General features: G+C 43.5%; 1 protein-coding gene across 5 annotated transcripts in view; it reads right to left on the bottom strand.

Annotated features, from left to right (window-relative positions):
- The window catches only part of ATCAY (ATCAY kinesin light chain interacting caytaxin), a 325480-nt gene that overhangs the window by 301291 nt on the left and 12295 nt on the right, over nt 1-11894 (bottom strand). For all 5 annotated transcript variants that reach the window (XM_073586279.1, XM_073586280.1, XM_073586281.1 and 2 more), the window contains exons 5-6: nt 7489-7674; nt 7259-7361 (exon numbers count right to left, since the gene is read on the bottom strand). In XM_073586279.1, the coding sequence (XP_073442380.1) occupies nt 7259-7361; nt 7489-7674 (289 nt within the window). The remainder of the gene's footprint in view (nt 1-7258; nt 7362-7488; nt 7675-11894) is intronic.

The raw sequence follows: 11894 nt of genomic DNA, 5'->3' as shown, positions 1-11894 counted from the left end.
TAGATTTATGCTGCCTGAACCATAGGCAGAATGAATCAGAACCTGGCGATTGCTGCCAGGTATGTGTCATGCTGGGGCAAGAGAGGATGCCCAGGGTGTGGCGCAACACGAGGAAAGGTGTACAAGGAGACCCTGGCAATAGGGAGAGTGGGTCACTTCTTATCATAAACCTGAGTCTGATCCCTGAATTCCCTATCTTCCTTACACGGGTCCTACCCCCCATGCACGATCACGTGCCTAAGCCCTCACTGGCCCTGAACTTACCCTGTCTAGTGCACAGGCCAGAGAGACACTAGTCCCACTACTACAATAAGACAACACAAGGAAGGTACAACAAACTGTGGGAAAACACACAACAAAAAACGCTACTTTGCATCTCCAACAGGAAACTTCACTGTTGCAACTGTAACAATCACCTCAGCTTATCAGCTTATCAGCTTACCCAGAGACAAGCTTCTTCGAAGAGTTCAGTACAGATGAACTAGAACCAGCAAGGAATGAAGCTAACAGTGGTTTTATATAGTGAAAGGGAGTGGTGACAAGGTGCTGTAGCTGAGTACTCAAGCTCCAAGTTCCCAGCCAGAAGAGAATGGGCCTCAATCTTTTCATCACTGAATGAAAGTAAATCCACTCAAATTCAAGGTAAACAGTCTTAAAGAGGACCTGCAATCTAATAAATTTGTGACCTTCTGATCCCAGGTCCTCCAGGGGTCACAACAGGACTTGACACACTCGTGACAGTATTTTTTACTCTCAAATGATGCAGCCAGTGGAGGGCTATAGGGAGAGACCTGAATAGTCTGACAGAGTGCCTGTACTACTTCTCTCCACCCAGCTCCAGTAGATTGACTGGATCTCTGCCATGTGTGTGTGTACTCAGGTCTCTCCCTATGGTCCCAAACAGGGAGACAAAATAGGAGCACTCCATGATGAAGTTCTGGTAACAAGAAAAAGGGAAGAGTAGAAGGAATCTGCTCACCTGGTGGAGTTGTGCAGGTCAGGTGCAACTTTGATAAGACTAGTAGTGAAGTGGTATTCCTTGTATAGACTGCTGCTCCACTTGATGAAGACGACAGAATGGCTCATTAAAACAATTACAAGGAAAAATATATGAAAAAAGTTGTGGAGGGAGCTGTCATGATAAAGACAAGGATGAAAAAGTGTAGCAAAACAATGAACATTTATTAAAAGACAGAAATGCATCTTTTAATTCAAAAATTTTTTGTAAAAAATGTGAGTTTTTGGGGGGGAAATGTATTTCTTTTTTCTTTCACAATTTTTTACTTTTTCATCTAGAGATTGTATATAAAATCTTCTATTCCTTATTTGTATTATAAACTATTCGTATATTGTTCTATTTTATGTTCGAGTTTTGATAATCTGTAGGTGGGACATGTAATGTCCTTGGATCACAGTTTCCTTTATAAGTTGTTTTTTACACTGTAATTCTTTGTATGCTAGCCTAAGGGCTCATGTATCTCTATGCAGCCACACACTCCGGTCCCAGTGTCGGTGGCAGTGCCAGGTTTTCATGAGAGAGACTCGCACAAGAATTGTACAAGTCTCTTGCAAGTGAGTATGAGCCCCTAGGTAGAAATTAGATTGATTTTATAACATGTTACCATCTTTTAATAAATGTTCGTTGTTTTTCTACATTTCCCAAGCCTTATCTTCATCATGACTGTGCCCACCACGACATTTTTTTTCTTATTTTTTGCCTCACAATTAAGGTCCCCAACAGCCTGCATCGTTTTATTGTAAACCATATCTACAATTATAGTTTGGGCATCATGAATCTAGTGACAAGTTCCCTTTAAAGATGTAAAACCTTTCAATATGACAGATACAGGTGCTTCTCACAAAATTAGAATATCATCAAAAAGATAATTTATTTCAGTTCTTCAAAACAAAAAGTGAAACTCATATTAAATAGACAAAAAAAAAGAGACAGCAGAACGGCACTAAGTATAAGCTACTCACTGGTGGAGATGTAGACACTTGAATTTCGGACTCCTGGGTGATTTTCAAGCTGGCTGGTCCGGTGCTTGCATGAAGTCACATGTAGTAATCAAACAAAATCCAGAAGGAAGAAAATGCAGCACTCTTTAGCTCAGTTTAAAAAACCAAAGTCTTTTATTAAATCATTTGGACAAGATTACCGTATTTTTCGCTTTATAAGACGCTCCGGATTATAAGACGCACCACAATTTTTGAGGAGAAAAATAAGAAAAAAATATTTTTTAATAAAATGGTGGTGCCTCTTATAATCCTTGCATCTTATTGCTTACCGGGGTTGGTGGCTGCGGTGTAGAGGGGTCCCAGGCTCGCTGCTGGAGGAGGCAGGCGTGGAGTGATGCTGCAGGCCGCATTCAGGGATGAGGGGGGGCTTCGATGTGTGCTGTTGCTGCTGCAGAGTCTTGTGCTGGTGTCAGGTTTCTCCACTTGTCCGGCGGTTGGAGGCCGGTGCTGCGGGTGCTCCGGTGCGGCGTTGTGTGCCCATCGATGCCCGGGGCTCTGCCGACATTGTTCGACAGACCAGAGCCCCAGCATTTCCTCGGTTCCCTGTATATGTGCGCTGAAGTGCCGGTAAAAAAAAAATGGCCGCCGGCGCGTGCGCAGATGGGATCTCGGGACCAGTTCTCGAGAGATGAGATCTGAAAACTCATCTCTCGAGAGCTGGGTCCCGAGATCCCATCTGCGCACGCGCGGCGGCCATTTTTTTGCAGGCACCACCGCGCGCGCACAGGGAACCCAGGGAAAATGGCCGCCGGCGCGTGCGCAGATGGGATCTCGGGACCCACCTCTCGAGAGATGAGATTTCAAATCTCATCTCTCGAGAACTGGGTCCCGAGATCCCATCTGCGCACGCGCCGGCGGTCATCTTTTTACCGGCACACAGGGAACTGAGGAAATGCCGGGGCTCTGGCCTGTCGCACAATGTTGGCAGAGCCCCGGGCATCGACGGGCACACAACGTGGCACCGGACACACCCGCAGCAGCGGCCAGCAACCGCCGGACGCCCCCGATCACAGCCTAGGTAAGGCATGTCCGCTTTGTAAGACGCACCCCTGTTTTCCCCCCAAATTTTGGGGGAAAAAAAGTGCGTCTTACAAAGCGGAAAATACGGTAAGTCAGGCAAGGTACATGAAGAAAAAATGCAGTGAACAGAACAAGACTACAGCTGTTTTGCGTTATCCACACTTCAACAGGTCTAGATGTTCTGTAGACCTGTTGAAGTGTGGATAACGCGAAACAGCTGTAGTTTTGTTCTGTTCACTGCATTTTTTCTTCATGTACCCTGCCCGACTTAACTTTGTCCAAATTATTTAATAAAGGACTTTGTTTTTTTAAACGGAGCTGAAGAGTGCAGCATTTTTTTCGTTCTGGATTTTGTTTCATATTAAATAGAGTCATTGCAAACAGAGTGATCTATCTCAAGTTTATTTCTGTTAATGTTGATGATTATGGCTTACAGTCAATGAAAGCCCAAAAGTCATTATCTAAGTAAATTAGAATAATTAACAAAAACACCTGCAAAAGCACTTAATAAGTGTTTAAAAAGGTCCCTTATTCTGTTTCAGTAAGCTATACAATCATGGGGAAGACTGCTGATTTGACAGATGTCCAGAAAGCAGTCATTGACACACCCCACAAGGTGGGTAAGCCACAAAAGGTTAATGCAAAGAAGCTAGCTGTTCACATAGTGCTGTATCCAAGCATATTAATGGAAACTAGAGTGGAAGGAAAAAGTGTGGTAAAAAAAAGGTGCACAAGCAACTGGGATAACCGCAGCCTTGAAAGGATTGTTAAGAAAAGGCCATTCAAAAATTTGAGGGAGATTCACAAGACGTGAACTGCTGCTTGAGTCATTGCTCAAATGGGATAAGGGATATGGGCAACAAATGTTGCATTACTTGTGTCAAGTCACTCATGACCTATAGACAACACCTGAAGCGTTTTACCTGAGCCAAGGACAAAAAGAACTGGACAGTTGCTCAGCGGTCCAAGGTGTTGTTTTCAAATGAAAGCAAATTTTGCATTTCTTTTGGAAATCAAGGTCCCAGAGTCTGGAGGAAGAGTGGAGAGGCACACAATCCTAGCTGATGGAGGTCTAGTGTGAAGTTTCCACAATCAGTGGTGGTTTGGGGAGCCATGTCATCTGCTGGTATAGGGCCACTGTATTTTATCAAGAGTCTGACCAAAGTCAGCGCAGCCGTCTACCAGGAATTTTAGAGCACTTCATACTTCCCTATGCCAACAAGATTTTTGGAAATGGAAATTTCATTCTCCACAGGACTTGGCACCTGTCCATACTGCCATAAGTGCCAATACCTCGTTTAAAAAAGAACAGTATCACTGTGCTTGAATCCCCAGCAAACTCGCCTGACCTTAACTCCATAGAAAATCTATGGGCTATTGTCAAGAGCAATATGAGAGACACCAGACCCAACAATGCAGACGAGCTGAAGGCTGCTATCAAAGCAACCAGGGCTTCCATAACACCTCAGCAGTGCCACAGGCTGATTGCCTCTATGACATGCCACATTGATGTAGTAATTGATGCAAAAGGAGCCCTGAGCAAATATTGAGTGCATTTACTAAACATACATTTCAGTAGGTAGGTTGGGGTCTACTTCTTAAATAACCATGTATCAGCCAAGCACGTGCACTTTTTCATTTTGCACAGCAAGCACCTCAGCACTTTTAGTAGCATTGCCTCAAAACCATTCAACTTAAAATCTCCTTCTCACATGAGCATAGTAATCCACCTATAGGACACTTGGAGTAAAATATTGGATTTCACTAGGATTCTTTTGGTGTTTATCTTACTTCCTTCAATTGCTGCTTTGCTTTTGCACAAATTTTAAACTCTTTAAGAACTGTGCACTAATATATTAATTAATTTTTTCTGTGTCCTTGGTCATACTCATGTTTATTATCCCCTTACATTTTTCCAGCTTGGTTAGTAATACACTGATTTGGAATATATTTTTTAATGTTTAAAAGATTTAATACATTTGATTTTATGGTTAAATATACTCTCTGGCCTTCTTTTGCTTTAATTATGCTAAGTGGGGCTTGTTGTGTTAATTTATACATTTCAGTAGGCCAACATTTTGGATCTGATATGAACAGGTGCATACCAAAAACAGCTTACATATCAAAATTAAGAAATTTTGTGCTAAGTATCTCATGTGTTTTTCCTAAATTTCAAAAGCCATTACGCTATTCACACTTCTTGTATTTCACATTGATATGCCTTAATGCAATAGAGTGCAACCATTTCCTAATTTGTAAGCTTGCGAGCAGGGCCCTCATTCCTCTTGGTATCTGTTATGATCTATGTGATTATTGTTATGTAATGGCACCTGTTTAAACTTGTTATCAGTGTAAAAAGACACCTGTGCACACCCTCAAACAGTCTGACTCCAAACTCCACTATGGTGAAGACCAAAGAGCTGTCAAAGGACACCAGAAACAAAATTGTAGCCCTGCACCAGGCTGGGAAGACTGAATCTGCAATAGCCAACCAGCTAGGAGTGAAGAAATCAACTGTGGGAGCAATAATTAGAAAATGGAAGACATACAAGACCACTGATAATCTCCCTCGATCTGGTGCTCCACGCAAAATCCCACCCCGTGGGGTCAGAATGATCACAAGAACGGTGAGCAAAAATCCCAGAACCACGCGGGGGGACCTAGTGAATGAACTGCAAAGAGCTGGGACCAATGTAACAAGGCCTACCATAAGTAACACACTACGCCACCATGGACTCAGATCCTGCAGTGCCAGACGTGTCCCACTGCTTAAGCCTGTACATGTCCGGGCCCGTCTGAAGTTTGCTAGAGAGCATTTGGATGATCCAGAGGAGTTTTGGGAGAATGTCCTATCGTCTGATGAAACCAAACTGGAACTGTTTGGTAGAAACACAACTTGTCGTGTTTGGAGGAAAAAGAATACTGAGTTGCATCCATCAAACACCATACCTACTGTAAAGTATGGTGGTGGAAACATCATGCTTTGGGGCTGTTTCTCTGCAAAGGGGCCAGGACGACTGATCCGGGTACATGAAAGAATGAATGGGGCCATGTATCGTGAGATTTTGAGTGCAAACCTCCTTCCATCAGCAAGGGCATTGAAGATGAAACGTGGCTGGGTCTTTCAACATGACAATGATCCAAAGCACACCGCCAGGGCAACGAAGGAGTGGCTTCGTAAGAAGCATTTCAAGGTCCTGGAGTGGCCTAGCCAGTCTCCAGATCTCAACACTATAGAAAACCTTTGGAGGGAGTTGAAAGTCCGTGTTGCCAAGCGAAAAGCCAAAAACATCACTGCTCTAGAGGAGATCTGCATGGAGGAATGGGCCAACATACCAACAACAGTGTGTGGCAACCTTGCGAAGACTTTCAGAAAACGTTTGACCTCTGTCATTGCCAACAAAGGATATATCACAAAGTATTGAGATGAAATTTTGTTTCTGACCAAATACTTATTTTCCACCATAATATGCAAATAAAATGAAAAAAAAACAGACAATGTGATTTTCTGGATTTTTTTTTCTCAGTTTGCCTCCCATAGTTGAGGTCTACCTATGATGTAAATTACAGACGCCTCTCATCTTTTTAAGTGGTGGAACTTGCACTATTGCTGACTGACTAAATACTTTTTTTCCCCACTGTACATATATATTATATTTTATTTATATATAGATAGATATTTATTATGCGAGGCTTTGCGTGTGGAGTGGGCTGGGCTATGCAGAGTGGTGTGGCTTGATACACACACACATACATACACTCATTTTTATATATATAGATGAATTTCACTTTTTGTATTGAAGAACTGAAATAAATTAACTTTTTGATGATATTCTAATTTTGTGAGAAGCACCTGTAAGTACTACGTGCATCACGGACAGTGTGCGCAGGTGGACGTCATGGAGACAAAATACTTTTTTACAATTTTAAATGTAGTTTGTTTAAAATGATTCCTGCCAGACACATGATGTATTTTGATCTAAATGCTTTTTAGTTTTTATAAGTGAAATTGATGATAACAAGGTTTGTGAATTTTATTGGGATCGGAGTAGATATTGCATGTCATTTGTCAGGAAGTGGAGAACTGTGAAGCAAGCAGAAGCATATACTAATAAATAGAATATATAACAACCTACAACATTTGTTGTGGTTGATTGTTTTGGTTGATTATGTTTATCTACTCTCTATACATGATCACAGCAATGTCAAGTCCACGTACAGAAAAAGATTCTCCATGATGTAATGGTAATCTGGACAGTTGCTGTCTGGTAGACAACAGGCAGCAAATACAATGATGGCATTTAGACCCTCACCATAGTATCCTGAAAAAAAAGAGAAGAGGGGGAATTAAATTGAGCACAAATACTATACATGATTTTGTAGGATGAAGAAACATTTTTTTCTACTCGCAACACTGAAAATATAAGCTAAATAAGTGTAACGCCTCACCTCCATGTGTAACCACTCTCATATATGGTTTAATCATTTGCAGATCAATGCGATGTTCCTGCTCCCCAATTATCACTGTCCTCCACATGCGTCCGTTTGTAGTACCCCCATCTTCCACGGCTCCATCACCAAACAAGACGGCACTGTCTCCAGGCATATTTTTAGCACTTGCAACAGGTGTGTCATCTATAGATAAAATTATACGTGAATGTATTTCTGCTAAAAAAAGTTTTATAATGGGATATTATATTAAAAAAAGTAAATCTAAAAAAACTGCTGTGGTGTTCCCAATATTTACAGAGCTCGCCAGTTCTAGGTGGTAATGCAGATTGTTTTGCCAGTATGGTCATAGGTTGGCCATCCAGATTTACTAGTTTATCCATCTATACATTAGATCCTTCCTTGATCACTGCATATACTATGTATGTGAAGAATACATTTTTAACTGCTAATGACTGTGCAACGTGATCTCATAACTAGGAAATACTCAGCACCGCCATCATATAGAATGTAAGATGGATAAAGCAATTGTGTATTCTGCCCTCAATATCAATTAGCATCTTGCTTTGATACCAGACTACAGTGTTTGCTCATGTAAAGTGTCACAATCCATGTTTGGATCTGTGGCAGATCTGGGCTCACATATAACCTTTTTTTTCCTTCAAGCCTCTGGCTTAATGTTAGTTTTTGCCCCCGGTGGCCGCCGGTATTATTACAACCTAAGTGGATGCTAATGGGTTTTGCTCCCGGTGGCCGCTGGGGTTATTACTACCTAGTTGCTGCTAATGGGTTTTGCCTCTGGTGGCCGCTGGGGTTCCTACATGTTAAATTAGCCAGCAGGTGTTAACCCTCCCCGCCTTCCTTTAAAAGGGTGTCAGGTGCTCTGGATCACTGTTGGTGATACTGGTCATTTCCTAACCAACCTTGGTGGAGAGAGGAGCTATTAGGAGCAGTATTTTGCAGCTCATCCAGAGCTGTGTTATTTCAGCTGTTCAGTTGGAAGCTGTATCCGGGTGCCGTACTCTGTTGCCTCAGGAGCATTAGCAACAGAGAAAGCTAAGTTGTTTGTTTTTCTCTGTTTGTTATGTTCTCTAATGGTATTTTAGTACAGCGGTGGGAACAGTGTCCACACTAGCCAGATCCCTAGTAAGGGATAGGTGCAGGGCTAGTGAGGGACTAGTTATCCTGGACGGCGACAGGTGAAGAGCCTGTATAGGGAACGTTAGGAGTGTTCAGGGATACAGCTGTTGTGAATTCACTTTCTGGCCTACCTCTGGTTGCTGGCGAAAGTAGAGGAGATGTGTTATGAATGGGTGACCGAGGAGTAAAAATAAACAAGCTAAGTCACAGAAAACCAGAGAGGTTGGTAACTATGCAGATTGCAGACCCCTGATCCTATCCACACAACTAGCTGTAGCCGTGGAGCATTCCTACAATGAATCTAGATGCCTCATCACAGCCAGAGGACTAAATAAGCCTAAAGCAAAAAACGGGGAAAACTAACTGCCCCAGAGCAGATCCCAAAGCAATAGACAGCCCCCAAACATGTATTGACGGTGAAACAAGATGAAAACACAAACACAGGCAGGAAAATAGGCTGAGCAAATGATGGGGCCCAAACTAACTAGAAAGGACAGGAAAGGAAAGACACTGTCTGCAATCTGCCCAAAAACCCTACAAAAATAATGTCCAACAATTCTGATAACAAAATTAACCCTGAAGTCACTAGACTTCTCACACTATATCAGCACTCTGAAATATTCTGTGACAGAGCAAAAAAGAGGCCAATCTTATAAGGGACAAAAAGCAAATTGGCAAATACAGATAAATAAGAGTGGAAATTCAGCACAGCCCCAGCCGGGCTGGCTGACCACACAAAAAACTGAATAGACCAACAAAATCAAGTGTGAACATTAGCAGAAACACTTAGCTTGAGATGACTGGAACAGAGCTGAAAACCAAGACCTGAAAAGCCAGAAGGAATCACCAGCACCAGAATAGGGCGTCGGCTGTCTTAAATCCAGTCTGAGATTCCAGAGATCCAATCGTTATCCTCATCATCAGGTGGCAGATCTCTACTAATTAAATCAACCTCACTACCTCCTGTTACCACCAGAGGCTGCCCAGAAGGAGAACTCACAACTGGTAGACCAGAATATGAGTTCACAACAGAGATGGTTGTATTGACAGAGGGGTCGCGAGTTCTCTTTCCGGGCTCCCTCTGGTGGTTACAGGAGGTAATGGAGCTGATCTGATTAACAGAGGCCTGCCACCTGATAATGAGGAGGACGATTGGACATAGGGAGCTTCTGACTGGCTTTAAGACAGCCGACTCTGTTATGATTGAGTCACCGTAGGAGGCAAAAACAGAAATGCTAGCTAAGTCCAGAAAACCAGAGAGGTTGGCAGCTATCGGATTGCAGACCCCTGATCCTATCACAACAACTAACAGTAGCTGTGGGGGGTTCCTACGATGCCCTAGACCCCTCGATCACAGCCGGAGAATTAAATAGGCCTAAAGAAAGAAAGGGGAAATCTAAACTGCCCCAGAGCAGACCCCAAAGAAATAGGCAGCCCCCAACATATAATGACGGTGAAACAAGATGAAAACACGAACACAGACAGAAAGATAAACTGAGCAAAGACGGGGCCCAAACTACCTAGATAGGAAAGGACAGGAAGGCTGCTGTCTGCAATCTGTGAAAAACCCTATGAAAATAAGAGCCAGACAGACTGACAGTGAAAAAGGCCCTGAAGACGCTAGGCTTCAAAAAAGCTATGTCAGTACTCAGGAATATTCTGAAGACAGAGCAACCGGCAAAAGGAGATTCAGCTCATCCCAGCAGGGAATGGCAGAATCCAGAAAAGCAAGGAAAACAAAAACAAAACATAAATGCAAACAGGCAAAGCAGAAAACTTAGCTTTAGGGAAGCAGGAATCAGACTGGTGTCCTAGAAGTCCACAGAGAAATCACCCGCAGGGCAGAAGGGCGTCGGCAGCCTTATATCCAGTCAGTGACTCCACTCAGCCAGTCATCCTCATTAGGCTCAGGTGCCTGATAATCAGGCTCATTACCTTCCTTTACCAGAGTAGGGAGTTCACCAGACCTCAGTGACGAAGGGGAAAATGAACTCACAACACGACTCCCTCTATCCCTGCTGGGGATTTTTTCCTGCCTCCTGAGGTCTTAGTTTCCAGCTCAGTCCCTGCATGCTCAAGCTAAGTGTTCTTTGCTATTGTTCACATTTGATTTGGTTTTGTCTATTTCAGTTTCGTGTGGTCAGCCAGCCCCGGCTGGGGCTGTTCTGAATTTCCATCCTTATGTTACTGTTTGTACCAGTTTGTTTTTGTCCCTTATTAGATTGGCCTCTCTTTGCTCTGTTTTCGGAACATACCAGAGTGCTGATATAGTGGACAAAGTCTAGTGACTTCAGTATTTTTTCTATCAAACGTGCTGGGCATTTTTTGCAGTGTTTTTTGCGTGATTGCAGACAGTGTCTTTCCTTTCCTGTCCTGTCTAGTTAGTTTGGGCCCCATCGTTTGCTCAGCCTATTTTCCTGCCTGCATTTGTGTTTTCATCTTGTCTCACTGACAATATATGTTTGGGGACTATCTATTCCTTTGGGGTCTGCTCTGAGGCAGTTTAGATTTCCCCTTTCTTGCTTTAGGCTTATTTGGTTTTCCGGCTGTGTTGAGGCATCAAGGGTCATCGTGGGTGCGCTCCACGGCTGCTGCTAGCTGTGTGGATGGGATCGGGGGTCTGCAATCCACTTGGTTGCCAGCCTCTCTGGTTTTCTGTGGCTTGGCTTGGTCTTGCTTTCCTCCTCGGTGACCCAATCATAACACACAGCCTCAGAAGAGTGCAGGAGGTGTCCACTTTCCCATTCCCTATTGTAGGGCCCACCATTGTAACTGTATCCCCTTGTTTGTCTTGTCATTCTAGTTACCGACCTGCTGGTCGCGTCACACAGGACAAGTCACTACGTGACATTATCACCCACCCTTACCTTTTTTTTCCTGGTGAGCCATGGACCTAATGCAGACCTTTGCCCAATTGCTGCAGACCCTCACTGATGAGCTTAGGGTGCTGCGTGCTGAGGTGGTGCAGCAACTGCAGCTGTTGGTGGGCTTTGGGGGCTTGGATCAGGAGCAGGCTCAACCAGAACCCAAGATATCTCTCCCTGACAGGTTTTCTGGAGGGAGAGACAAATTCTTAGTTTTTCAGGAGGCCTGCAAGTTATACTTCAGGCTCCGTCCTCGTTCATCAGGGAGTGAGGAACAATGGGTGGGAATCATTATGTTCCTTCTTAAGGGGGATCCCCAATCCTTGGCCTTCTCCCTGCTGGTCGATTCACCATTCTTACGATCAGTGGATGAGTTCTTTGCGGCATTGGCACTGTTGTATG

Source organism: Dendrobates tinctorius, unplaced genomic scaffold, assembly GCF_039654945.1.
Source record: "Dendrobates tinctorius isolate UK_male_01 unplaced genomic scaffold, ASM3965494v1 ptg000092l, whole genome shotgun sequence".
Lineage (NCBI taxonomy): Eukaryota > Metazoa > Chordata > Amphibia > Anura > Dendrobatidae > Dendrobates > Dendrobates tinctorius.
The sequence above is the reverse complement of the archived record's forward strand: the minus strand, read 5'-3'. Positions and strand labels throughout refer to the sequence as shown.